Source organism: Taudactylus pleione, unplaced genomic scaffold (genome assembly GCF_031769625.1).
Source record: "Taudactylus pleione unplaced genomic scaffold, aTauple2 ptg000100l, whole genome shotgun sequence".
NCBI classification, from domain to species: Eukaryota; Metazoa; Chordata; class Amphibia; order Anura; family Myobatrachidae; genus Taudactylus; species Taudactylus pleione.
The window spans coordinates 17,086,827-17,113,555 of NW_028284502.1; the positions used below are offsets into that span (position 1 = coordinate 17,086,827).

The following is a 26,729-nucleotide window of genomic DNA, read 5'->3' on the forward strand; positions in this document are numbered from 1 at the left end:
GTGGTCGGTCGACGCATGTGCGGGCTCTTAGTCGCGGTATTTTTTCCGAAAATACCGCGACTAGAGTGCGGATGGGATCCGCAGGGACAGAGCTTTATCGCAAGCTCTGTCCCTGCAAGGGATTTATAGTAAATCCCTGTGATATTGCCTGAATTCGCAATGCGAATTCACTCGGTAATATCACACTACAATCCGCATTCAATATGCGGATTGTAGTAAATAGAGCCCATAGTGTTCCAATTTATATGTAAAAGCAGCATGGTTAATTTAGATATCATATAACAAAATATAATATCATTGTTTGTAATCGGTAAGTAACCAACTACATTTTACATCTACTATGAGATGTACTAAAGCCTTGGAGAGTGATAAAGTACCAACCAATCAGCTCCTGTCATTTATCAAACACAGCCTGTAATCTGACAGTTAGGAGCTGATTGGTTGGTACTTTATCACTCTCCAAGGCTTAGCACATCCCTTATTGTGATCTGGGCTGCTCTGCTAGTAATAATTCTGAATCATTTTCTTCTTAATGGAATCACGTGTGGCTAATGGACTTCTGAATCTGAACCCTGTGTGAAAATGTCCTTGACATACAAATATTTATTTGTAAAGTAGTGTTTTACGAACGTGAGTGGTGCGATGAGTTACTCTGATTTATTTGCAAGCTACAATGAAACAAAACATTTTTTTATTCTGTCTAATAAAAGTCAGCTGGGTTCAAACAGAGCCAGAAACAGTAAGCGGATGATTTATGACGTGAAAACCAGCCAAAGCGCAAAGTTTTCGGTGGCGCCGTGTGTCTCAATTTGCACAGGTGCATGGGTTTGCGAAGCAAGATGGTGGCATTTGTTTAGGAAGACATGTTGCGGAGTGCGCCTCCCACGCAATACAAAGTAGATGCACCGGCCCGCGTAGGGCTAGTGGAGGTTTGGGGCAGGCAAGGGGCACCTGCTGCTGGCTGGGCAGAGACTTTGGCAGCTGCTACTGTTGTTGAGCAGAGTCCACGATTGGAGCTCAGCTGACTGCTCCGATTAGGGCTGGAGAGGCACGCACCGGGACAGCGACCACTACTGTGATCAGAATGAGCTTCTGTGCTGGACAGAGGCTCGTTCAGAACTATGAGTAAATGGTTGCAGGAGGGCTGCTGCACCCAGAGCAGTTCCTCCCATGGGCCCTCACGACTCCGAGCTCCGCCTCCAGCAATCATCGTACACAGCTGCGGCCTGCTAGCCTGAGACGGGAAAAGTGGGTCCACTGCCCTCGGCTTGCTGTACCTCGAGTCAGGCGGCTCTGCAGGCTGCGCTCCAGTAAAGTGAGTCTGAAACTGGGAGAGGGCCAGTGTGCTGTGGGGCTCACTGCTGGGATAGGGGTGCTGGGTGAGGGTGGGTGCTGACACCATGCTATGCTGGGAGAGGGGGCGCTGTGCTGGGTGAGGTCCAGGGTGCTGGGTAAATGCGGGGTGCTGTGCTGGGTTAGGGTTGCTGTGACAGATGAGGGGTGCTAACACCATGCTTTGCTGGGAGAGGTGAGGGCCTGGGTGATGGGTGCTGTGCTGGGAGGGGTTTATGAATGCTGTGATCTGTGGTGTGCTGGGCTGTGTTGGTTGATGAGTGCTGTGATCTTTGCTGTGCTGGGAAAGGGGTGCTGTGCTGGGAGAAGAGTGAACAGTGCTGTGCTGGGTGAAGGGTGATGTGCTAGGAGAGCGGTGATGGGTGCTTTGATCTGTGCTGTGCTGGGAGAGGGGTGCTGTGCTGGGTGAGCAGTGCTGTGATCTGTGCCATGCTGAGAGAGGGGTGCTGTGCTGTGTGAGCAGTGCTGTGATCTGTGCCATGCTGGGAGAGGGGTACTGGGTGAGCAGTGCTGTGATCTGTACCGTGCTGGAAGAGGGGTGCTATGTTGGTTGATGAGTACTGTGATCTTTGCTGTGCTGGAAGAAGGGTGCTGTGCTGGGAGAGGGGTGCTGTGCTGGGAGAAGAGTGAAAAGTGCTGTGCTGGGTGAAGGGTGATGTGCTAGGAGAGCGGTGACGGGTGATTTGATCTGTGCTGTGCTGGGAGAGGGGTACTGTGATCTGTGCCATGCTGGGAGAGGGGTGCTGTGCTGGGTGAGCAGTGCTGTGATCTGTGCCATGCTGGGAGAGGGGTGCTGTGTGAGCAGTGCTGTGATCTGTACCATGCTGGCAGAGGGGTGCTGGGTGAACAGTGCTGTGATCTGTACCTTGCTGGGAGAGGGGTGCTGGGTGAGCAGTGCTGTGATCTGTGCCGTGCTGGGAGAGGGGTGCTGTGCTGGGTGAGCAGTGCTGTGATCTGTGCCATGCTGGGAGAGGGGTGCTGTGTGAGCAGTGCTGTGATCTGTGCCGTGCTGGGAGAGGGGTGCTGGGTGAACAATGCTGTGATCTGTACCTTGCTGGGAGAGGGGTGCTGTGTGAGCAGTGCTGTGATCTGTGCTGTGCTGGGAGATCGGTGCTGGGTGAGCAGTGCTGTGATCTGTGCCGTGCTGGTAGAGGGGTGCTGGGTGAACAGTGCTGTGATCTGTGCCGTGCTGGGAGAGGAGTGCTGGGTGAGCAGTGCTGTGATCTGTGCCGTGCTGGGAGAGAGGTGCTGTGATCTGTGCCTTGCTGGGAGAGGGGTGCTGTGTGAGCAGTGCTGTGATCTGTGCCGTGTTGGGAGAGGAGTGCTGGGTGAACAGTGCTGTGATCTGTGCCGTGCTGGGAGAGGGGTGCTGTGCTGTGTGAGCAGTGCTGTGATCTGTGCCATGCTGTGAGAGGGGTGCTGGGTGAACAATGCTGTGATCTGTACCTTGCTGGGAGAGGGGTGCTGGAGCAGTGTTGTGATCTGTGCCATGTTGGGAGAGGGGTGCTGGGTGAACAGTGCTGTGATCTGTACCTTGCTGGGAGAGGGGTGCTGTGCTGTGATCTGTGCCGTGCTGGGAGAGGAGTGCTGGGTGAGCAGTGCTGTGATCTGTGCTGTGCTGGGAGAGGGGTGCTGGAGCAGTGTTGTGATCGGTGCCGTGCTGGGAGAGGGGTGCTGGGTGAACAGTGCTGTGATCTGTGCTGTGCTGGGAGAGGGGTGCTGGGTGAGCAGTGCTGTGTCTGTGCCGTGCTGGGAGAGGGGTGCTGTGTGAGCAGTGCTGTGATCTGTGCCATGCTGGGAGAGGGGTGCTGGGTGAGCAGTGCTGTGATCTGTTCTGTGCTGGGAGAGGGGTGCTGGAGCAGTGTTGTGATCTGTGCCGTGCTGGGAGAGGGGTGCTGGGTGAACAGTGCTGTGATCTGTGCCTTGCTGGGAGAGGGGTGCTGTGTGAGCAGTGCTGTGATCTGTGCCGTGTTGGGAGAGGGGTGCTGGGTGAACAGTGCTGTGATCTGTGCCTTGCTGGGAGAGGGTTGCTGTGTGAGCAGTGCTGTGATCTGTACCTTGCTGGGAGAGGGGTGCTGTGCTGTGATCTGTGCCGTGCTGGGAGAGGAGTGCTGGGTGAGCAGTGCTGTGATCTGTGCCGTGCTGGGAGAGGAGTGCTGGGTGAACAGTGCTGTGATCTGTGCCGTGCTGGGAGAGGGGTGCTGGGTGAACAGTGCTGTGATCTGTTCCTTGCTGGGAGAGGGGTGCTGTGCTGTGATCTGTGCCGTGCTGGGAGAGGAGTGCTGGGTGAGCAGTGTTGTGATCTGTGCTGTGCTGGGAGAGGGGTGCTGTGTGAGCAGTGCTGTGATCTGTGCCATGCTGGGAGAGGGGTGCTGGGTGAGCAGTGCTGTGTCTGTGCCGTGCTGGGAGAGGGGTGCTGGGTGAGCAGTGTTGTGATCTGTGCCGTGCTGGCAGAGGGGTGCTGGGTGAACAGTGCTGTGATCTGTGCCTTGCTGGGAGAGGGGTGCTGTGTGAGCAGTGCTGTGATCTGTGCCGTGCTGGGAGAGGGGTGCTGGGTGAACAGTGCTGTGATCTGTACCTTGCTGGGAGAGGGGTGCTGTGATCTGTGCCGTGCTGGGAGTAGGGTGCTGGGTGAACAGTGCTGTGATCTGTGCCTTGTTGGGAGAGGGGTGCTGTGTGAGCAGTGCTGTGATCTGTGCCGTGCTGGGAGAGGGGTGCTGGGTGAGCAGTGCTGTGATCTGTGCCGTGTTGGGAGAGGGGTGCTGGGTGAACAGTGCTGTGATCTGTGCCGTGCTGGGAGAGGGGTACTGGGTGAGCAGTGCTGTGAACTGTGCCATGCTGGGAGAGGGGTACTGGGTGAGCAGTGCTGTGATCTGTGCCATGTTGGGAGAGGGGTACTGGGTGAGCAGTGCTGTGATCTGTGCCATGCTGGGAGAGGGGTGCTGGGTGAGCAGTGCTGTGATCTGTGCCGTGTTGGGAGAGGGGTGCTGGGTGAGCAGTGCTGTGATCTGTGCTGTGCTGGGAGAGGGGTGCTGGGTGAGCAGTGCTGTAATCTGTGCCGTGCTGGGAGAGGGGTGCTGGGTGAGCAGTGATGTGATCTGTTCCGTGCTGGGAGAGTGGTGCTGGGTGAGCAGTGCTGTGATCTGTGCCATGCTGGGAGAGGAGTGCTGGGTGAGCAGTGATGTGATCTGTTCCGTGCTGGGAGAGTGGTGCTGGGTGAGCAGTGCTGTGATCTGTGCCATGCTGGGAGAGGAGTGCTGGGTGAGCAGTGATGTGATCTGTTCCGTGCTGGGAGAGGGGTGCTGGGTGAGCAGTGCTGTGATCTGTGCTGTGCTGGGAGAGGGGTGCTGTGTGAGCAATGCTGTGATCTGTGCTGTGCTGGGAGAGGGGTGCTGGGTGAGCAGTGCTGTGATCTGTGCTGTGCTGGGAGAGGGGTGCTGGGTGAGCAGTGATGTGATCTGTTCCGTGCTGGGAGAGGGGTGCTGGGTGAGCAGTGCTGTGATCTGTGCTGTGCTGGGAAAGGGGTGCTGTGTGAGCAGTGCTGTGATCTGTGCTGTGCTGGGAGAGTGGTGCTGGGTGAGCAGTGCTGTGATCTGTGCCGTGCTGGGAGAGGGGTGCTGGGTGAGCAGTGCTGTGATCTGTGCTGTGCTGGGAGAGGGGTGCTGTGTGAGCAGTGATGTGATCTGTTCCGTGCTGGGAGAGGGGTGCTGTGTGAGCAGTGCTGTGATCTGTGCTGTGCTGGGAGAGGGGTGCTGGGTGAGCAGTGCTGTGCTGGGAGAGGGGTGCTGTGCTGTATGAGCAGTGCTGCGATCTGTGCTGTGCTGGGACAGGTGTGCTGTGTGAGCAGTGCTGTGATCTGTGCTGTGCTGGGAGAGGGGTGCTGGGTGAGCAGTGCTGTGATCTGTGCTGTGCTGGGAGAGGGGTACTGGGTGAGCAGTGCTGTGCTGGGAGAGGGGTGCTGGGTGAGCAGTGCTGTGATCTGTGCCGTGCTGGGAGAGGGGTGCTGGGTGAGCAGTGCTGTGATCTGTGCTGTGCTGGGAGAGGGGTGCTGTGTGAGCAGTGCTGTGATCTGTGCTGTGCTGGGAGAGGGGTGCTGTGTGAGCAGTGCTGTGATCTGTTCTGTGCTGGGAGAGGGGTACTGGGTGAGGAGTGCACAATTCTCATAGAGTTGTGTCATATACTGGCTCCTCTCCACTGACCCGTGATTCGGGAGAGGCACTCACTCTTGTGGCCTGGAGGACTCCCTGAAAATTTGGGAGTCCCCTAGGAGTTCTGGGTGCGTAGCTGTTGGGGAGGTGACCCTACAATTTAATATGCTTAAATATACAAATAATTATGGTGTTGAATTTTTGTATCTAATGAATAATTGCATTTAATACACTTAAAGATGCATATTGCTTTTGATAATTACCACTTGATTATCTCCCACATGTCTCTTTGTTATCATACAGATGTGTCCTCCCACATCTAGTCCTAATACTCCATACAGCGTCAGATGCCTGGCGCGAGTGAGCCGCCAAGTCCCGTGCAACTCTTCTAGCGGCAGGCGCCTCTTCTGCGTTTTTTTTCCCCAAAAATGCATCTAATTCTGGGTACACACTAAACGTTGTGTACCCAGCACCATCTCGCTAACGACGGGAACCAGGATCAGTAAGTCCATCATCAGAGGCCATGCTGCATTCGACAGCCTGGTTCCCACTGACGATATCGCCCTTCGGACCTGCATGCAGGTCCAATGGATGACGACGCGCGGGAGCGTGCATTGTCAGCGACATAGCCGGTACACACTGGCCGATGTGGATGATATGTCGTCAGATCCGCCGCATCAGATGACATATCATCTAGTGTGTACCCGGCTTTAATCGCAATGTGATGTGACTAGGACACATCAGAAGACTCCACTGATTAATTTCATATGCGACAGTTGTATATTGTATACGAAGCACAATGAAACCTGGCATGGCAAAAAGCGCCACCCACCGCATCGTAGCGCTTTGTATACAGATTAAGTGGGGTAAATTTACTAAAGTGAGAGCTTTTAGAAGTGGAGATGTTGCCCATAGCAAACAATCAGATTCTACTTAACATTTAACTAGCACCTTCTTGAAGATAATAGCTAGAATCTGATTGGTTGCTATGGGCAACATCTAAAATTCTAAAAACTCTCACTTTAGTAAACTTACCACCTTTTTCAGGAAAAAAAAAGTTGCAAAAAAGACGCCTGGCGCTATCAGAGTGGCGCAGGACCTGGCATTTCGAGAGGGGCTGTTTGATGCAAATTCAGCAATGATGAGAGAAGACACATCTGTAATTGCCTTTTACATAGCTCAAAATGGTAACATATTCAGTAAAACTTTAAATCTTGATCTCCAAAATTGTCTTATTACTTTGTGTAAAAATAAAATTGTGTCTGGATTTTGCTCAGAATGTCAGGTCACATAGGACTGAGATTGCATGCGAGCGCTCAAAGCCTTCCTGGCTGCAAAGAGGCAGCATTAGACTTTAATTGCTTTAGTCTTGTACCAAATAAAGCAGCAATTAGCTTGTCGAAGGGACTCTCTGTTTAAACAAGGTCATTTGAAACCGAACAAGGACAACATAAGCAGTAGTAAATGTATGTAGAATGCAATGCAATATCTCTCTTGTTCCAAAGCCAACCCAGGGAGAAATGCCAATTACTCATAATAATTTATCACTTAACTTTTTAGCATAATTGGGCAACATAAAATGCAGACAGAAAAAGCATGCACTCATACAATAAACTGTTTAGACAAATTACTCAGTCATTCAAATAGGATTTGTGAGGATTCTGGCCCTGATTCAGAGCCGGACGCTCTGACAGAGCGCTCGCTCTGAATCAGGGCCGGGCTATTTTTTTTTGAACGGCCCCTGGCCGCTCGCATAGCTGTGGGTGACCACCCACAGCTATAGCAAGCGGCCAGGAAGATGGTCGCGATGGTCAAGACCATCGCGACCATCGGGTTTGCAACGAGACCCTTGTGGTACGGTCTCGTTGCCGCAAGCCCCAGAGAGATTTCGGCTCTAACAGAGCCAAAATCTCTCCCACTGACATCACTCGTGATCTCAGTGGGGCCGGCCCCAGACGGAGGCGTTCACATGGGAACGCCTCCGTTTGGGCAGCCACTCCAACGATTTTCGCCCGTCTGTGCATGCATATAATTTGCAGTGCGTGTGTGCAAGCTAGTCTTTGCGATCTTTTTTTTTTTTTTTAGTTGCTCATAAGCCACTATCAGGTCACTAGTTTGAGTGACAGGTAGTGCCATTTGTGAGTGGTAACATGGGAAGTTGCTTGTAAACGGGGGAGTGGTGTGGCGGACGCAGACGTGTCAGACCTGCATGCATTTCAGCCCTCACTGATCGTTGTGCTTGCGGTGGGTTAAGGCAACCTCAAGGACTGCGTGCAGCTCCGATGGCCCTCGATGTTCCTGATTAATCCTACATTTCCCGGAGATGATGTGCGTTGTGGGTGGCAAGGGGGCGTCTTTATACACTTGCAAGAGCACTTTGCTGCAGCTCGCTAAAACATAGAGGGCATCCTTTCGCGACGCAGTACGAGCACTTCATTTAAATATCCGGCCCCTTTTTGCCAGCGAGCGACCGCAACTTGCGATCAGGTCTGAATGAGCTCCATAGTACCATTTTTCCTAACCTGTACTGTTTGGGAATTGGAAAGTACCGCTGCACACAAAAAGGTGTCATGGCGTCACAGGGGTTTGGTCATTGCTCCCCGATGGTCTGGATTATGCCCTCTCTCTTTCACTCCAATAAAAGACTATTGGAGTGGCTGCAATATTAGTAGTGGACAGAACATACCTCCCATCATTCCAGACCAATCGGGACAAATCAAGTTGGGTCTGTCCCATCTATAGTGAGATGGTTTTTATGTATTTTGACTTTCAGTTTTCGGTGTTATTTCTATGTATAGAGTTGTAATACAACACTTACATCAGATGGCAATTGTGATACTAACTATATGATACAGGCCAAGTTCTAGTATTATCAGTGGAACTACCGCCACTACAGAGGGTGAGACCTGAATGGGAGTGGAGCCTAACAATGTGAAAACACTCACCCGTGGTCACGCCCCTTTCAGGGAAAAAAACCTTTTTGCAGCACTGGGGAGGAGGTGCTGTGAGCCCCTCAGCCTGGCACAAATCCAGGGGCGGGGGCACAATCAATGTGATCGCTCCCACCCATAGGCAGAAGAGAGGAGACTAGCAGTCTCCCTGGTCTCCCAAAGCTGTGTGCTGGCTGCTGGAAGGTAGGAGGGAGGGAGTGTTGTGTAGGACAAGGGCCCCTCCAAGAAGCCCAGGCCCGGGTAATTAGTACCCCCCTCTCGGCGCACCTGACCCTCCCTGATCTTGCAGGAGGGTCCCGTTCAAGATCTAATCATTCTCTCCCCTGCACGGTAAATCAAATCCCCCAGATTATTTAGGTTCTTCACTGCAACCAGGGGACACCAAGGAATTTCTGGGCAAGGACAGTGATTTGCTCTAGTCACTATCATTGCTGTCCGGGGCTTATCAGCCTCTGCTGTCGACTCTCAGCAAATACCTGTTGGACCCTAGCAGGATGTAACACAGCTTGACTGACCCATGTGATGAGTGTCTTTTTATCTCAGTGTCTGCTGCTGTTGCTAGTGTGTGTGAGTTGTGGCTGACGGTGGGAATGTTTTATTAGTACACTGTTAAAAAGAAAGAAGAAATGTTTTTTTTCGTGTGTTTTAATTAATTCCCCAATCAGTACACACACACGCAACCACCTTAAGCAATGAACTGAACTGAATTCGGTAGGCCCATACGAAACTCACACAAGATTCAGGTCACACAGCTTTTAACCAAAGTGCCAGATCGTAAAAAGTTTACAATGAAAAGAGGTGAATTTAATATCTGGTGCCAAGGAGATTCTTATTCCAGGATTTTAGTTTGTTAAAAAAACCTACAGTACCTTTCATTATTTTGCCAAAAATTACATTTAGTGTTTCGGAAATGATACAAAGTGTTAAAGTACAGCTAAACAACAGCAAATACAAACTCACATAGTAATAGACAAAATACTGTGCAAGTCTGTGATACATTTCTTTGAAAGTATTAAAAATACAATAACTGAATTACTTCTCAGTTCTTACTGACTGGGATCAGCATTTCAAAGTACAGTAGTGTCTGGACCTCCCCATTTGTAACTCTAAACGCCCCCTCCAGGCACAACTTTTCCCTTCAGCATCCAAGCGATGCTTTGTTGATCACAGCTAATAGCGGCTGTCAAAAACAGGGCGAGAGGTAGCAATGCGCTTCCCATTAAATTGCCACCCTAGGCAAGGTCCTCACCTTTCCTCGCATTCGACGTACCTCTTGGTACTGTACTTTATATTCTGGCAGAAAAGAGAACTCCATGTTCCACGAGTGCTGACTTTTTCAGAATGTGAAATCTATTAAGGCAAAATAGAGGTAAAAAGGGACACTGTGGCTTACAATGTAACAGAACAGTTGGTAAATGACTCAGTAGTTGACTTGGAATGTGGAGTGGACATTTGAAGAAATATGGCAATAAGCATGGAGCATCAAATAAGGTATCCTCTCAATAATGAAAAAAAGTATTGCATAGGAAAGATAAACCCATTCAATTTGTCCACTTCTATAAAATACAGCAACATATAGTGTAGGAGATATTTACGAGATTATGTAGTCTTATTAGGCAATGTAGATATTTTAGGTTTAGATAATATTAAATATGTATCTTTGCATGTAAAGATTTCAGATCTTTGAACCAGTTTCTTTACATTGAAGTTCAGCTATCTCCAATTCCCAATGGGAGCTGCCATTCTGTGATCAGAGCTAATGTTCATGCATACAGTATCAATCCTATCACGTATGTCCTCAGATATGTCACTGTGTCCCAGTGGATTGATAGGCAGCATACTCACGAATAATATATAGTGACACAGTCGGGATAGGGGTGCCTCTCCTGGGGTAGATGGACTCCCTCTTTACACACACAGCAGTCTGGGGTTCTTGTACAAACTGGTCGGCGCCAGTCTTTATTGTATCAAACGCATAAACAAAATAAAACAATAACCAAAACCCTAGCCCGTCTGGGCACTAACTAAACAGTGGGTACCCTCACTACCAGAATGGTAGGGCCTACTGCCCTTACCCTCAATAACAGCACGTGCACAGAACTTACAGGGTAATCATACAGTGTCTCTGGACATGCTAGCCTGCATGCCTACTTCGCCAGGTGTGAGACACTCAGCCACAAACAAACCATGCTTATCTTAGCCATTTCCAGCTGCAAGCCCTAATGAGCCTGTTACCAGGCTGAAAGGCCCAAAACCTGGAGTGGTCTGTGGATGGAGCCCTCCCTCTTCTCACATCCACACCCCCAGGACCCAAACTGGCTTTTCCAAAAACTGATACTCTGGACTGTTTACAAAACAGACTTCTCCTGGGGTTTTTAGAACACATAGGCCAAAACCTAGGACAAATGTACCTGCCATTGACAACTTTACCAGTGCTTCTATCACAATATTTTTATTAAGTATAGGAGGCAGGTGCACTTTACAATACCAACTTGTAAAATACTGGAGGGGAGATGTGTCAAGCCTAGAGAGCGATAAAGTGGAGAAGTTCCCCCAAAGCAGCCGATCAGCTCCTAACTGTCATTTTTCTAGTACAGTCTATGAAATGACAGATAAAAGCTGGTTGGTTGCTAAGGGAAACTTCTCTATTTTATATCTCTCCAAGCTTTGATACAGTACATCTCCCCCCTATATAATGAAACTATGACAGCAAAAGTAATATTACAAATTTAATAGTATATTACTGGGAACTAGGTCCCTCGTTACAATGAATAAATTAACCTTGTACACTTTGCTTTTATGTTACATGATAAGGGTCGAACTCCAGGTGACTTTTACAATAACCGGCACTTAACAAAAAGGCGCTCTAATCCTGTGTTTATCAATCTCCTGTCCTTAAGTGCCACAAACAATCCAGGCTTTAAGGGTATCCATATTTGAGCACAGATAATTGAATCAAAATGACTGGCGTGCTAATTAAATCAACTGTACCGAAACATTGATATCCATAAAACCTGGCTTGTGGGGAGAGGAGGCTTTAGAACTAGAGTTGGGAATTATTGCTGCAACTCATAGCAGACAGTCAGATCCTAGCTGGATTTTCTTTTTAGTACAGTTTAATAATGATCGGTGTCATAAATGCTTATACAAGTGCTGGAAAACCTCTACAGTATATAGTTTTTATTTTTAATGGCGAAATAGCTAACAGTTACTTTTCCTGTTTTACAGGGCGATGAAGTGTTAACAGTCATCAAGGCGAAGGCTCAGTGGCCGGCCTGGCAGCCCCTGAATGTGTAAGTGTGAAAAGACAGACTTTTCTTCCAGTCTCCAAGCTTTAAGCTCTTAATACATTTCTGTCCTGACAAGTGTCCTACAGTACCTGCTACATCCCAGGGGTAACATCATGAACTGAGTAAGATGGAGACAGCTCTCCGCTGGCAGCTCTGCTGCTGATGCCCACCTCAGCTTCCTTTGTAGTCCTGGTATGGCTGAAAATGGCTCTATTTGCTTTTGTGGTTTGGTCAATGAATTATCCGCAACATGGGGCACAGGGGCTTCTTCTTCCTCCATTTTGCTTTTATTGATACAGCACCGCAAAGTGTATGCAGAGTATACATATAAGAAACAGTAACAGGGTATCAGAACATAATGCCATACACAGTGGAAGACCAGAGCATATATAGCATAAGATCACATCACACCACAGGACCGGGTAGGACACATAACAGGGGCAATGGTTAGGAAACACGCTGAAGCAGGCAGGAACATACAGCAGCGTGTCATGGAAGGGTAACGACTCAGTACTCCGTGATCCTGTACCCAATGTATGGGCGAGCAAACACAGAGACAAGGGAGAAGCGCACTGGTGACCTGGATAGCGCAAGGGAGACAGAAGAGGGCGGAGGGACCTGCCCGTAAGGCTACATACTAAGGGGAAAGGGTACAAAGTTAGAGGGTTATATGGTAGATAAGGACAATGATGAGTTGTTACTGGTTTAGAGTCTGACTGGATGCGGGATGGAGTTCTATATGGTGAGGTCACTTCAAGCAAACTCTTGGAGGCGAGAGTGAGATGAAATGATCAGGGGGGGGGGGGCGTTGGTCAGAGGAGAATTGGACAGAGCTGGAGGGAATGTAGACAGATTATGTTTGAGGTGTAGAAAGGGGAGAAGTAGTTTAAGGTTTTGTATGTGAGGGTGAGTAGTTTGAACTGGTTTCTCAGCGGGATTGGGAGCCAATGAAGAACGTTACAGTGAGGGGAGGCAGTCTCATTCCAGAGATTGGTAAATTCAGCATGTTAGCAAATAGAAACCTATGGGGGCTGATGGAAAACAGGGGGCGGCAGCAGATATCTCTGAGATTTGCTGTTGTCCATACTTACATACATACATCCAGGGGATCTTAGTATGTGCCAGTAAATATGCCCAATAAGTAATTTCCTGTAGGGTTGCTCTTCCTAAATATTCCTCCTTATCAGCTTCACAGGATTCATCTACAGCACAGGTTCTCAAACTCGGTCCTCAGGACCCCAAACAGTGCATGTTTTCCAGCTCTCCTCACAGAATTTGAGTGTCCCGATTTTATGGGATTGTGTGACAGTGTGTGGTCCTGATCCTGGTCAAACTACACCATGCCAAATTTGGTGGCGCTAGGTACAAAACTCTGACCGTGCATAAAGGACAACTAGATTGGCACGCACAGCCTTTTATGTGAGATAATAAATAATAACACAGTAGATTTTCTCTTTATAATGATTATCCATAAGCAGGAGGGGCTGATCATAGGTTTTATATGGTATAATGATAATAATAATAATAATAATAATAATAATAATAATAATAATAATAATAATAGTGCTAACAGTACTGCTATGGAAGCAGTACTGTCAGGCCAGAGGGCTAATACATGGCATATATTTTTTTCCTTTAACTGTTTCTGGTCCTGCTACCTACCACACACACCATTACAATTACCACCATCACCATCCACAGCATCATCACTCATGTTATAAGGGTGGGCACTAGAACATATCAAAACCAGTTTTAATTGCACTTCTGTGTGTTGCAATGTGTTGTCAGCCAGCTGATGTGTCTTTGTGTTACCCTAAAGCACAGGTTCTCAAACTCGGTCCTCAGGACCCCAAACTGTGCATGTTTTCCATGTCTCCCTCACTGAATCGCAAGTGAAATAATTAGCTCCACCTGTGGATCTTTTAAAATGTGTCAGTGAGTAATGAATACACCTGTGTACCTGCTGGTTGACCTGGAAAATGTGAACCGTGTCGGGTCCTGAGGACCGAGTTTGATCTACAGTTTTCAAAATCTTTTAACAGAACGGCTTTCAGGATCTATGTCACAGCGCACTCTCATACGGTTTTGGCCTGTCCGGAATTTGACTTTGGCACTGACACTCAGTACTGTCCTCAAACAGTTCTCTGGTCTGAAAAGTGATCACACAGCTGTGCAGTAAACTATGGGTGGCTATACACGTGCCCAGGACTATGAGCCCCACAAGTGATTCACATTTGTAAAGCATTATGTATCTATATCAAACATTCAACAAAGATGGGCCAAAGGCTCTATATAATTAGTTCAAAGTTACTGTAGTTTGTTTCCAGTTGTTTTTACACTGCTACCCAAATTCCTTTTCTGACATTCAGAATGCTTTGCTACAGCGCATCACTAGTCACGTTCAAGTCATCTCTTATAATGACTCCCAGTCCAGTTTTAGCTAATATTTGACATTTCATTACCTTTTACTCTATCATTTCACCACGGTCCGAATGCAACATTCAGTACTTCTTGGTATTATTAAGGAAAAAAAAAAAAATCCATCTCTTGCTACAAAATCCTGCAGTTCCCCAACCTTCGCAGAGTTCTATTTGGCCTACTTCTTCATCTTCCCATCAGGATGGGGTCTCCTAAGGAAACCTTTATTCTATTTTTTTCAAAGATGCCCAAAACAGTTCAACGGAGCCCCGGAGCTCCTTTTTCCCTTTGATTCCTGACCTCTAGATGGAAACCGTTCGGAGCAAACCAAGTCAAACCTAGCGGTAACTTTGTATTTGCTCACGGTATAAATAGATCTAGCCATTAAAAGCGCATTAGTGAAGCATGGGCATTTTCTATGCACGTCCTATTTAGCAAAAGAACATTATTAAAAAGTGCAAAGGTTGTTCATTTAGGTTAATAACGTTTCACTCATACGATTCATTAAGGCGCCGAAAGTGACCTACTTTCAAAAAGTGCTGCTTTGGTTTTCAATGAATGTTTTTTTTTTTTTTTTCTATCTGCGGAACCAATTGCTAAAAAGTGTTAATCATGAAAGGACAAATTAGTTTGCAGATTGTTGTTTTGCTCAATTAATTAAGCCTTCGACTATTCATCTGAGGACTTGGATGAGAATGAAAAGAGGTAAAAATAAGGCATTTTCAGATCCGTATTTCTAAAGATCAAACCAGCTAAAGATAAAGAAATTTCCATTCCATACAGAAACAAAAGGATGTATGCGCTGTTAGTACCATGGGTGATGCTTAGCAATGTAACCTGGGGAGGGTGTTCGGAGAAGGAAATGAATGTTAAAAAGAAATTAATAAAAAAAAAAAAAAAAAAATGTTTCTTTCTGCCGAAACCTTTAATATCAGTTCGGCGGTAATTCACAGGAAATTGTGATTACATTAAATATATCTAAATTGCTTAAAAAGATGTGAAGATGTGGACACAGCAGGGGAAAAGTAATTTAGGTTTTCAAAAGTAGACTATGTGCTTGGAGACTGTGGTGTTTAATGCCAACAGAAACATTTCAAAATATGAGTTATAATGGATTTGCTTAACATGAAAGTAAGGACATGGCTATAGATGAGGTAGATTGATTAAACATTCTTAAACAGAAAAATTAAGGTGTTATCCATAGCATCCAATCAGCGTTTAGCTAGTACTTTCCAGGGCCGTAACTAGGGGTGTACGAGCAGTGCGGTGGCACAGAGCGCAGGGCTCTCTGGGCGGCACCACTGCTCACCCATGGTCCCTGCATCTGGCTAGCAGGGTGCCTGTAACGTCACCCTGCTGCCAGAATCTCTGCAATAGTGCCACCTGGAACATCCTTAGGATGCTTCAGGCGTACCCAACACTGCACTTACAGCTCCCTCAGAGCATCCTGAGGATGCTCCGGCATTGCTGTGTATACCGGAGGTCGTAGTCCCGCCCCTCCATGTGACATCATGCAGAAGGGACGTGGCCTGCACCAGGGCCGGTAACTGTAGTTACGCCACTGGTACTCACGAACATGATAATTGATAGCTATAATCTGATTGGTTGCCAATAGGCATCGTCTCCACTTTTCCTTTATAGACATCTTAATAAACCTACCTCTAAGAGTCTTATTTGCAAATTGCAAAACAATTTTAAGTAGTGCCATGCGCCTAGATTTGTGCTAAAGAACTGAGAAGCAAAAGTCTGCACCTTCTGTTGGGAGAGGTTGGGTGGAGTGAGGGTGTCCTATCAAATGGTATGCAGTCATAATGTTGACAATCATAGGGGTCAATCAAATTAGCCGCGAAGGGTGCGAGTTGCCCTTGCCACAGCGCTGAAACGCCGGCACCGACACCACATCTCCTACCCTTTGTGGCCTGCTCTCAGCCCGAATTTGCTCATTTTTGGTGTTTTGAGTGAATTTAGGCTGCCATAAAGTGGTATTCACGGCTAAATGGATTGAACCCATAATGTTGAGACCTCAATGTCAATATTGTTGAAATATGCAATATTTCCACATCTGCAGAATGTAGGCATGTTCATAATGTGGACATGCGAAATGTGGACCTCCAGCATGGACCGGTGGGTTAGGGTTAGTCTGTGGAAGGGGCAGGGCCATCTCTTCCATTGGGCTTGTTGGGCAGTTGCCCAAGGGCCCGGAGCTTTTGGGGCCTGCCAACCCACCCCCCTGCAGCCACGGCCAGTTGGTAAATTTGTAATATTTTTATAAGCCAGCCAACGGTGCACTGTATTCCGATCTAACCTCCCCCCCCAAACCCCCCGCCCTCCCGGTGACGAATACTCCCCTCAGTCCCAGTTTCACTTCATCCGCCGGCTTCAGACCAGTCAGACAGAGTCTCTCTGCATGTGTGGGGGGTCTGATGGGCATGCAGGAGGGTTTAATTTTATTGACCATTTACTTTTTTTTCCTGTGAGTGGGTGGGTAGAGGCCCCAGTGCATTGCTTTGCCCAGTGCCCACACTGCTGTTAAGACAACCCTGGGAAGGGGAGGACTTGGGAGAGGGTTAGATTACTTAACAGGAGGGTTAGGCTCTAGGGGTAGGGTTAGTGATACTCACAACCAGAAATGCCACAGGAACAGGTCCTCATCAGCGCCAGATTGGGAAGACACCGCTGGAGCCTCCAGACCCACTAAACCAGGTAAGTCACCACTACACCGCCAGGAAAGTTTTGTCAACTTTCTAATCATGTTGACATTTCATCAGTGTCCACATGAAAAATGTCGATGTAATCAATGCTGAATGTCGACATTACGTCATGTCACCATTCTCATGTCGACATGAATGTCGGCAAAATATAATGAACCCTTGCAAACTGCAGTTTAGGTGCACTGATGCAGGTTGTTTTTGCAATAATCGAGATTTTATTTTGGGGAGCATAATTATTGAAATGATATAAAAATATGGAGAGGGTACATTAATTTATTTATCCTTAAAGTGTCAAATAAAAATGTGACAATTTTACTTTGTTTAAAATATTAGGGATTATCAATAGAGATGAGAGGTTCAGTTTTTGAAAAAAACAAACATAACCGAAGGGTTCCGAGTCGAACCAAGTCCCAGTTCAGAATCACTTAGCCATTTAATAGAGCTGCAATTTAAAGTCAGGGTTACACTGATACCCCTTTCAGACATACAACCCGGGAAATTTCCTGCTCAGACCCGGGAATTTCTCCTGTGCAAATTCCCGGGTATTTGGTCGAGACCCCCCTTTCACACTACAGTGTCTACACGGGAAATTCCCAAGTAGACCCCTTTCAGACAAGAGCAGGGTTTTTCTGCTTACCTGCCTCTTCTCTGCCATCTGCTCCTCCTAGCCTATCCCCTCTTTGGCTGATGATGATGTCATAATTCAGCAGCCAAAAGCCGGCCAATCGTAATGCAGTTTTTTTTTTTATTATTTTTTTAAACATATAGTTTAATTCCCTGGTGGTCCAGCGGGAGTGCGGGTGGCCCGCTGTGGCACAGCGGGCCGGTGCTGGGGGTGGTGAGCAGCAGCGCTGAGTGTCCTATAGGACGCTCTGCACTGTCAGCTCAAAGCAGCAGCGCTGAGCGTCCTATAGGACGCTCTGCGCTGTGGGCTACATGCAAAAGCTGCTTGGTGCTGCCCGGGAGTAGTAAATTCCCGGGTAGCACCATTCAGACAGAAGCAGGGTAATTTCCCGGAACTTAAGTTCCGGGAAAAACCCTGGTCGATTGCAGGGGCGGCTACCCGGGAACGTGTTCCCGGGTAGGTACCTTTCACACAGACATGAGACCCGGGAATTTTGGCCGAGGCAGGCCAAAATCCCGGGAATCTCAGTATGTCTGAAAGGGGTATGAGGGGTTTATTTTTACCTTCATGATTCATTTCTGAAAAATTTAATTTACTGGATTCAAAGCTTTGATTTAAGCAGAAACCATAATGCTGCATACATTGAAAGGGGCTAGTTGGTCATTCTTTTTCAGTCATATGTTTAGTCTGCTTCAAAAAAAAAAAGAAAAATGACAGGTAGACAGCTTCTGCTATTTCCATGGAAACTGATCTGTGTTCCAAGGTTTCTGTTTTTGCCCTTATCAGGTAACAGACAGCCGAGATATATCCAGAGCTGTCTTTTCATGTTGTTTAAAATGTAACATTTTTACCCCCTGGATCAGCAAGAAAAGCAGAATACACAATGGAGACAAGTGGTGCTGGGATATATTTTAAAGCCGGCTGAAGTCAGCAATTTATTATTTTTAGCCTCCTCTCATCACATCAGAGTAGGAAATCCATAACTAGCATATTTAAAAATAAATCGAGAAGCAGCCGATGTTCTGCAAGTTTCAGCCTAAAAGCCACCTACTGTCCTACCTCTATCTTTCCTAAAGGCTCCATAGACTCGGCAAAGGACATCATTTTTGGATTAGTATTTGGTCGGTAAATAAATTGTTGCAACACAACCATAGCTGTCTTGCTGTAAGCAATGACTTAGTAGAAATGGTCCTTTTAATCAAGGTTGACTTTATATTTAGTTTTGTTGCTTGCTTTAGGGCAGGGGTTCTCAAACTCGGTCCTCAGGACCCCACACAGTTCACATTTTCCAAGTCACCCCACAGGTGGACAGGTGTATTCATTACTCACTGACACATTTTAAAAGATCCACAGGTGGAGCTAATTATTTCACTCGCGATTCAGTGAGGGAGACATGGAAAACATGCACAGTTTGGGGTCCTGAGGACCGAGTTTGAGAACCTGTGCTTTAGGGTAACACAAGGACACATCAGCTGGCTGACAACACATTGCAACACACTGAAGTGCAATTGAAACTGGTTTTGATATGTTCTAGTGCCCACCCTTATAACGTGAGTGATGATGCCGTGGATGGTGATGGTGGTAAATGTAATGATGTGTGTGGTAGGTAGCAGGACCAGAAACAGCTAAAGAAAAAAAATATATGCCATGTATTAGCCCTCTGGCCTGGCAGTACTTCCATAGCAGTACTGTTAGCACTATTATTATTATTATTATCATTATTCATTATACCATATAAAACCTATGATCAGCCTCTCCTGCTTATGGTTAATCATTATAAAGAGAAAATCTACTGTGTTATTATTTATTATCTCACATAAAAGGCTGTTCCTGCCAATCTAGTTGTCCTTTATGCACGGTCAGAGTTTTGTACCTAGCTCCACCAAATTTGGCATGGTGTAGTTTGACCAGGATCAGGGCCACACACTGTCACACAATCCCATAAAACCGGGACACTCAAATTACACAGGTTCAACTTCTGAGGCTGAGGGGCTGGCTTCATACACACACTGTCATACTCTCATCTCTTCCAAATTGCTGTGTTATATCACTTTTCCAACAGCCGTATCCATGAAATACAGAGTTAGTCAGCCCTCTGTGTCAGCATTTTGCTCACTGTCTCATCTTACAACAGCCACCTTGGGGGTCTTAGCAGAGTGCCAGGGAGGCTCATGAGCAGCTCAGCACTCAATACATTCAGACTGTGGCAGACAGCATAATCAATGCACCTATCTTTGATCCTGGCAAAGCTTAGCATACGGAGATTACAAACAGCAGGGGAGATTGATCACAGCCACACAGTGCCACTGCGGACGGGCACCCTTCTGTCTGGGATGGTTAGTATGAGTCTGCGATTCTCGCACGCAGTCCGGCAGCAGACTATCAGTGATTGACAGTTTGCTGCAGCTTCTGGGCAGAGGGGGGCGGCGACAGCCTTTGTTTTCCAAAACGGAGGCATGTCCCCGCCGTTGGGAGAGAGTGGAGAGGCCAGGATCTCCATCGGCTGGCAGAGATTTCCTGGTCTCTTATACTATGGATTGTAGATCCTATGCTGCGTCCTTGGACACAGATGAGTAATGCATGAATGAGGCATGATAACTCCTGCTGCATTACCGTATTACAGCTATCGTGGCTACTAACATGTTATCAGCTGCTATAGCATATTCGTCCGCAGCTGAATCACCCCCTATGGTCTGCGGTGATTTCTGAAACTCAGGTGATTTTGGAAGCTACTGTATAGTGATTTATGTTCTGTAAGTCAGTCTGCTCCTGATATTCCCCATTCCAAACGGTATGAGGATACACTGCCTGTATTTACTCCTAATGTGCATAGTTATCCTGGTTATAGGTGAGGACAATGTAAATAAAGGCCGCAGGTGTACTTCAGGGTCCAGTCTTCAACCTGGGCAACGCCAGGTATCCCAGCTAGTCAGAAATAAAATAACAGAAAATGTCCTGTCTCTCCTACAATGGGCATGACTCAGACGCCCACTACTGAGATGCCCACTGGCAGCGGCACTAAGTCGTCTCAGTGCTATGGCAGGCACAATGTCTTCAGACGCAGTCACTGTCAGAAACACGCCCGCATCTGCCTAACCGGTCCCCTGTTACCTGCAAGGAATGCCCACTTAAATCCAGGGCTATTGCATCCAAATGCGCTCTGCAGCTTCCAGCAGTAACCATGGAAACGCATGCTCAGTGCTACTCACACGTATGCACAGACATTAAACATCTTCCGCTTGCGTGCAACATGGACACTGCGTCTACCTCTGAATCAGGGCCGATATTTGTTCTTTTGCCACCAGCTACTAGGAATCAGCATACTGACTAATGAGCTTTCCTGGTATAGTAATGTATTTACAGCTAATAGTATAGTGTATTGCATGGTCTACCAAAATGGCGGCAGCGGTTTTGAAACTAGAAACCACAAGATCGTACAAGGACCCTGCATTTATTTAAAGAAGCAAAGACTAAAATCTGTCTTATTTCCTAAACAAAACCCTAATCATCACACCAGGTTTGTGAGGTTCTGGTTTTGTTGTGGGCCCAGGGTGGTGACAGGAGCAGACACAGAAGCAGATTTAAAACAAAACGTGGAACTGTTAATGAGTGGTTTGACTGACATAACAATGGGAGAAAATAAAGTCCAGGGATGGCACTAAAGTGCAAATGGGAACTGAGGTGAAGCAATGAGTAAAAGTCCAGATACTGGCAGATAGGAGCAGTCCAGTGATCCGGGTCTTGTGAAGCTGCAATGAATTGCAGGTTGAAGTGATTTGCAGGTAGAAGAGGTGAATTGCAGACTGCGGTGAATTGTCCAGAGGAAATGTGAGCGGAGGCAGGGTGCAGGGTACAGCTGACACAGGTACTTCAGGCAAGGGGAAGGTAATGGAGGTTGCAGGGTAGTCCAGCGGGGTTGGAGCAGACAAGCAGGCAGGCAGGTAGCGTATCACAGGGAAACAGATGGTGAGCACAGGGAACTCTCTCTCAGCTAAGCTGAGAAACACGTTGCACTGGCAATAAAGTGAGGCTCTGACCCTCCCTAAATACCAAGTGCTGTGTCGTGATAGGCCAGAGAGAGCACGTGACAAACCAGGACCAGGATTCGGCGATTAGGTCACATGACCGGAGGCAAGATGGCGGCGCCTATGCAGGAGTGGAATGGAAGCACCACCAGGCCTCAACAGCCAAAAGTGACAACATGCCCGCACAGTACCACGCACAGCCAATGCCCCTCGCCAAACACCAGCGCCACTGCCAGACGCCCCCCTGTCATAGTGACCTCACAGGTAATACCCGTCGACCAGCATGCCGAGAAACTCTCGTCATGACAAGGTTGTGTCTCCAATATGGTTGCAGCCATTGCACTAGGAACTGTATTCATACCTCCTCAGTCCCTCGCTAATCTTCATTGTACCCTGTCTCTGGCACTCTAGTGTTGGATAGCGACTGGTGGCAGTAATATCAGACTGTACACGTGCGTGGTGATCGTAAGTGCCCCTGACACTTCACGTACTTTGTGTTTTAGGGGTTTTCAGATCTTTTGTTTATTAACCCTTTTACTGACCTATTGCAGGGGCATTTAAAGGCTAGAGAGATCCCATGTGCAGATGTTTTTGGACCCCTTTCCCCCCTCAGAGAAAGGTGCCTGCACATGTGCAGTAAATCACAAACACGCTGGCACCGCACCAGAGTATTTTGCACAGGCGTCAAATTTCTGGATCTATTTTTGGAATTATGGTGCCACATCATATGTCTGGTAATTACCTCAGAAATATGGCACCATTACCCCATATTGGAATAATGGAGCAGGTGGCCGGCAGGACAGTCATGGGTTAAGTAAATGCTCTGCAGGGTGGAGGATGAGTGGCTTGGTTACCCCTTGACCCAGGGACATGTGTGCACCAAACACCCTGCACCCATTATAGATACGCCACTGACCTTTGGGCCCCAGACAGAGGCTGATGTCTCCTAATGGTTATTCCTGCTCTAAAGTAATAGAAGCACTTCAACTGCTCCCTCATAGTTATAACATATTTGCTGTATTTTTATTACAATATAGTAAAAAAAAACAACATAATGATGATAGACCTTTCCACCTTTATCCTTCATTATGGCCAGTATTTCCCATTAATGCCTGGTAATCTAGGTCCCATCATTGCAGAGCTGGATGAACTCAGTCGCCACCATTTGTAAAGAAGCAATCAATTAATTCTACCAGCAATTTAAATGATCATTAAAAAATGTTTTTGAAAAATGATAAATACAGATGTTGTCATCAAGTATATGCAGTAATTAACATGCCACAAGTTTGCAGAAAATAATGATAATTAGCTACCATTACAATATTAGCAAAGCTCTTAATGAGACATGAACCATTATGTACTATTAATGTTCTGCACGAGATTCATGGTTTTAATTGGCCCTCTATTGGAAACCTCTAGTGCCTTTACTCTCAATGTAAACTCCTTCCCGAGTATACTATACTTCCCGATCTTTCTGGGAGATCAAGTGTGTGACGGATGGAACAGTGCTCATAACACAGACTAATCTGTTTTAATGAAGTCTGTTGAGGTAGATGAATTGTTTTGATCATGATATATTAGTAACAAAGACAGATTCCATTATCCGTATGTGGCCGGATATTCATTATGGAGTAACTGCTCTTCTTTTTTTTTTTTTTTAAGTTATCTTACACTTTGTCTACACATCCTCTCACCAGTTTACGCCTCTCCCCGAGTTCCCATCTACGTAAACAATTTCCTCTTCTGGCCTCTTTTAGGGCTCTATTCACTATCCCTTAATTTCTGCAAAAGCAGGTGAAAAAATGAACATTTTCACCTGCTTTTGTAGAAATTACGTTTTTCAGGCCATTCATCAAAAAGGTAATGTAGGAATGGTAGAATGGAATGGTGCAAAGAGGGATCCTTTCAGATCCCTCCACCCTGTCCGACTCCTTCCGCCGGACGTGAACTTTAGGTCATGCAGGCGCACCAGTTTCACTGTTCCATCAGTCTAAACAGCTTCCTTCAGTGTGTGAATGCATTGTCAAGCGCATGCGCAGTTTGCTAAACATCGCTGGATGGCTCCGCTGTTAGACTTGAGTGCAACTCAGAATTAGGCCCATATCTTTTGTAACAGTCTATGGGGCCTATTCATCATTAAGTAATGATGTCGCGGCGAGGGATACTTAAGTACTATATCCAACTCGCAGCGGGGGAAACTTTGATCATTGCTCTGATTCGGGGACAGCTGCTCCAAAAAGCTGTTTTTGTAGTGAAGACCATTGTTGCATTCTCACGATGACGCCTTGATGCTCAACTAGTTAAAATCACCATTGGCCTTTGTGTGTTTGATTTGCTGCAGATCGACTTGGAAAATTAACGTCTCTGTCCTGAGTTCCACTAACTATGCAAAAGCTGTTTTAGACACTATAGAGTTTTCTTAATTTGGACCTGAAATGGTTACTATATAAAAGTGAAAAGAATACAGTATTATCCACCACCAACTGCATTCATGCTGCACTTCTCTACCACCTACTGTATCTGCAATCACATTAAGCCCTGTCTGCCACTTACCTGCCCAGTCAAAGCAAAGTATGGGTGATTCAACCACTGTGCAGGGACACTTCCATTGCATGGCTTTTGAAAGTGCAGCAAAGCCGGGGAAGGGAGACGAAGGAGTTGAAAGAAACCTTCTAGAAAAGAGAACTATTTAGGAATAAATAGTTTATAACCAATAGGACACACAGACCACTCAGGCCACGGCAATGCATTTTTAATCTGCCATCTTGATGCAGGGATTAGGGCCTCAGTAGACGACAAGTCAGTGAGCAGATTAGAACCGGAATTAATTGCCCGGACACAGGAGATTTGTGGATGTTTTGTAACAGTAATTATTTGTTAAAGAGTGAATAGTTTTTATTGGCTACAAATGTTCTCATCACAGGCAAGCGGAGCACAGCTTTACTGATCTGCTTGTAGAAATGAGGAGGTAGATTTTCTTTGTACTTTAACTGGTACATTAATTTACCTTATACTTTCTGGTATACTGTACAGTGTCGGACTGGAGCAATTAAGAGCCCACCGGGGGATTCAGTAAGAGGGGCCCATGCATAAGGGGTATAGTCACCCACCAGAGGGGGTGTGGTCATCCCCCACAGCTAACCTATATGCAAATATTGGTGTAGTTTCTATAGAAGCAAACCAAGAACCAATGTTTATCAGTGGTCCTACTCCACCAGGTAACTGACTCTCTAATAGAGTAACAATGTATAGTTCAGTGCACAATCTGGGACATGACACCTACAGAAGGGGGTGGGGCCCTCAGGCATTGGGGCCCACTGGTGATTTTCCCTGTAGCCCCGTGGGCCAGTCCATCTCTGAATATGTGCCATTTGCAGACATGCACAAATGCCTCAGAAGACTTTTATTTTCTCATTTGTATTCTGAGTTGCACAAATCTTAACACATGTGCAATCTAAATTGTAGTGCCGAGATATATCCAGGCATTATTATCATCATCATTGGGGTATGGATGGAGCCGTCATCATCATCCACTTCTTTCCGGGGAAAAGCTGATTGCCATATATTTTGTTTGAAAAAGAGAAAGAAACAGTATGAATGAAATAAACATGAGTGTCATTCCATTAAAATCAATAACTTGTACTAGAGCAATGCAACCCAGGCTGGTTCCCACTAAAACATGAGGACAACAAGCCTGGGGTCACTCTGCTAAATGGTAACCAGCATTATGTTACACAGGCTGGTCACACTATAACAGGGAAACTGACAGCATGATTCACATCAGTCATGGAACATATTTATGAAAGCTTGGTAAGAGATAAAATTGTGAGAGATAAAGGAGTTTATGCAGGGGTTAAAGTGGGCAGAAACTGGGTGGAACTGAGTTCCGTCACCTCTAATGGTAGGTGGAACTAGTTCCCCCCTCCACCAAGTCCCTGCACAGATGTCCCACACACAGAGAGCCACTCACTGCCTGCCTAGGGAAGCTCAATTTCTTCAGATGTCTCTCATTTCAGAGAAATCAGCATATAGGTAAGGAAAGAATCAAGCGAAGGCAATACATAGGGGTTTCAAAAAAACATTGGGCAGCCAAGTGACATAGACTAGTTTGTGGGGACCCCATAAAGAGAACTCAGAGGCACGATAGAAAAATAACACTGATGATATAGAATTTTTTTATTTTCTTTTTCAGTGATCTAACATCGTAGTCTCAGCTGATATCAGGAGTGCTAAAAAAAAGCATGTGAAATGTATTTCACACTGTCATAGCCCCAAAAGCTTCTGGGCCCCCCACCATTCACTTTACCATTTCCTATACACAGTAGTGTGTGTGTGTGTAAAGAACAGTTTTCACACTTGTTTTGGCCTGTCAGACTAGCGTGGCGGTGGGGTGGGGAGTTGACGGTGGGGGAGATGAGTTCCACCACCTCTCCAGGACCACATTAAGCCCTGAGTTTATGTATCAAGCAGTGAAAAGCATGGTGAAGTGGAGCAGTTGCCAATAACAACTAATCAGCTTTGAAGCATACTTACCGACTTTTATTATCTGCTCCCCGGGAGATGCCCGGAGAGCAGACAGACACAGCTGGCCACTTTGGGGGGCGGGGCTGGGTTGCAATGTCATTAGGCTCCGCCCCCTCCATGGCAAACGGCCACGAATCGTGGGAGCGCGAGAAGGCTGGGGTAAATTATGCTTTTTCACTTCCTTTAGCCCTGCCCCCTCCATACGGAGACTTGATGCCCGGCAATTATCTCCCCATCCTGCCCACTTTACTAGGAAGTGGGCAGGATGCAGGAGATCCAGATACTCTTCTGACAGTGCGGGAGGCTCCCTTAAAATTTGGGAGCCTCCCGCAACTTCTGGGAGAGTAGGTAAGTACAATCTATAAAATAATAGGAGCTGATTGGTTGCTATGGGCAACTTCTCCACTGGTCCACTTCTCCATGCTTTTCACTGCTTGATACATAAACCCCAATCAACTTCTAACTGTCATTTTACAGGCTGTGTTTGAAAAATGACAGCTAGAAGCAGGGGCACCTAGAGACAGGGGGAGCGGGTACTAATTACCCTATTGCTGGGCAGCAGCCGCAGCAGTCTCCTATGACTGTGGAGGGGAGCGATCACGCTGAGCACGCCCCCCCTTTGCTTTGGGCTGGGCTGAGGGGCTCGCAGTGCCCCCCTCCCCAGCGTGCAAAAATCTTCAAAAA

The 26,729-nt window shown here is 47.0% G+C and overlaps 1 protein-coding gene across 2 annotated transcripts in view; it reads left to right on the plus strand.

The window, feature by feature from the left end:
• Positions 1 to 26,729, plus strand: part of SPON1 (spondin 1) — a 420,788-nt gene that overhangs the window by 326,006 nt on the left and 68,053 nt on the right. For both annotated transcript variants that reach the window (XM_088470447.1, XM_088470448.1), the window contains exon 7: positions 11,681 to 11,745. In XM_088470447.1, coding sequence (XP_088326573.1) covers positions 11,681 to 11,745 — 65 coding nt within the window. The remainder of the gene's footprint in view (positions 1 to 11,680; positions 11,746 to 26,729) is intronic.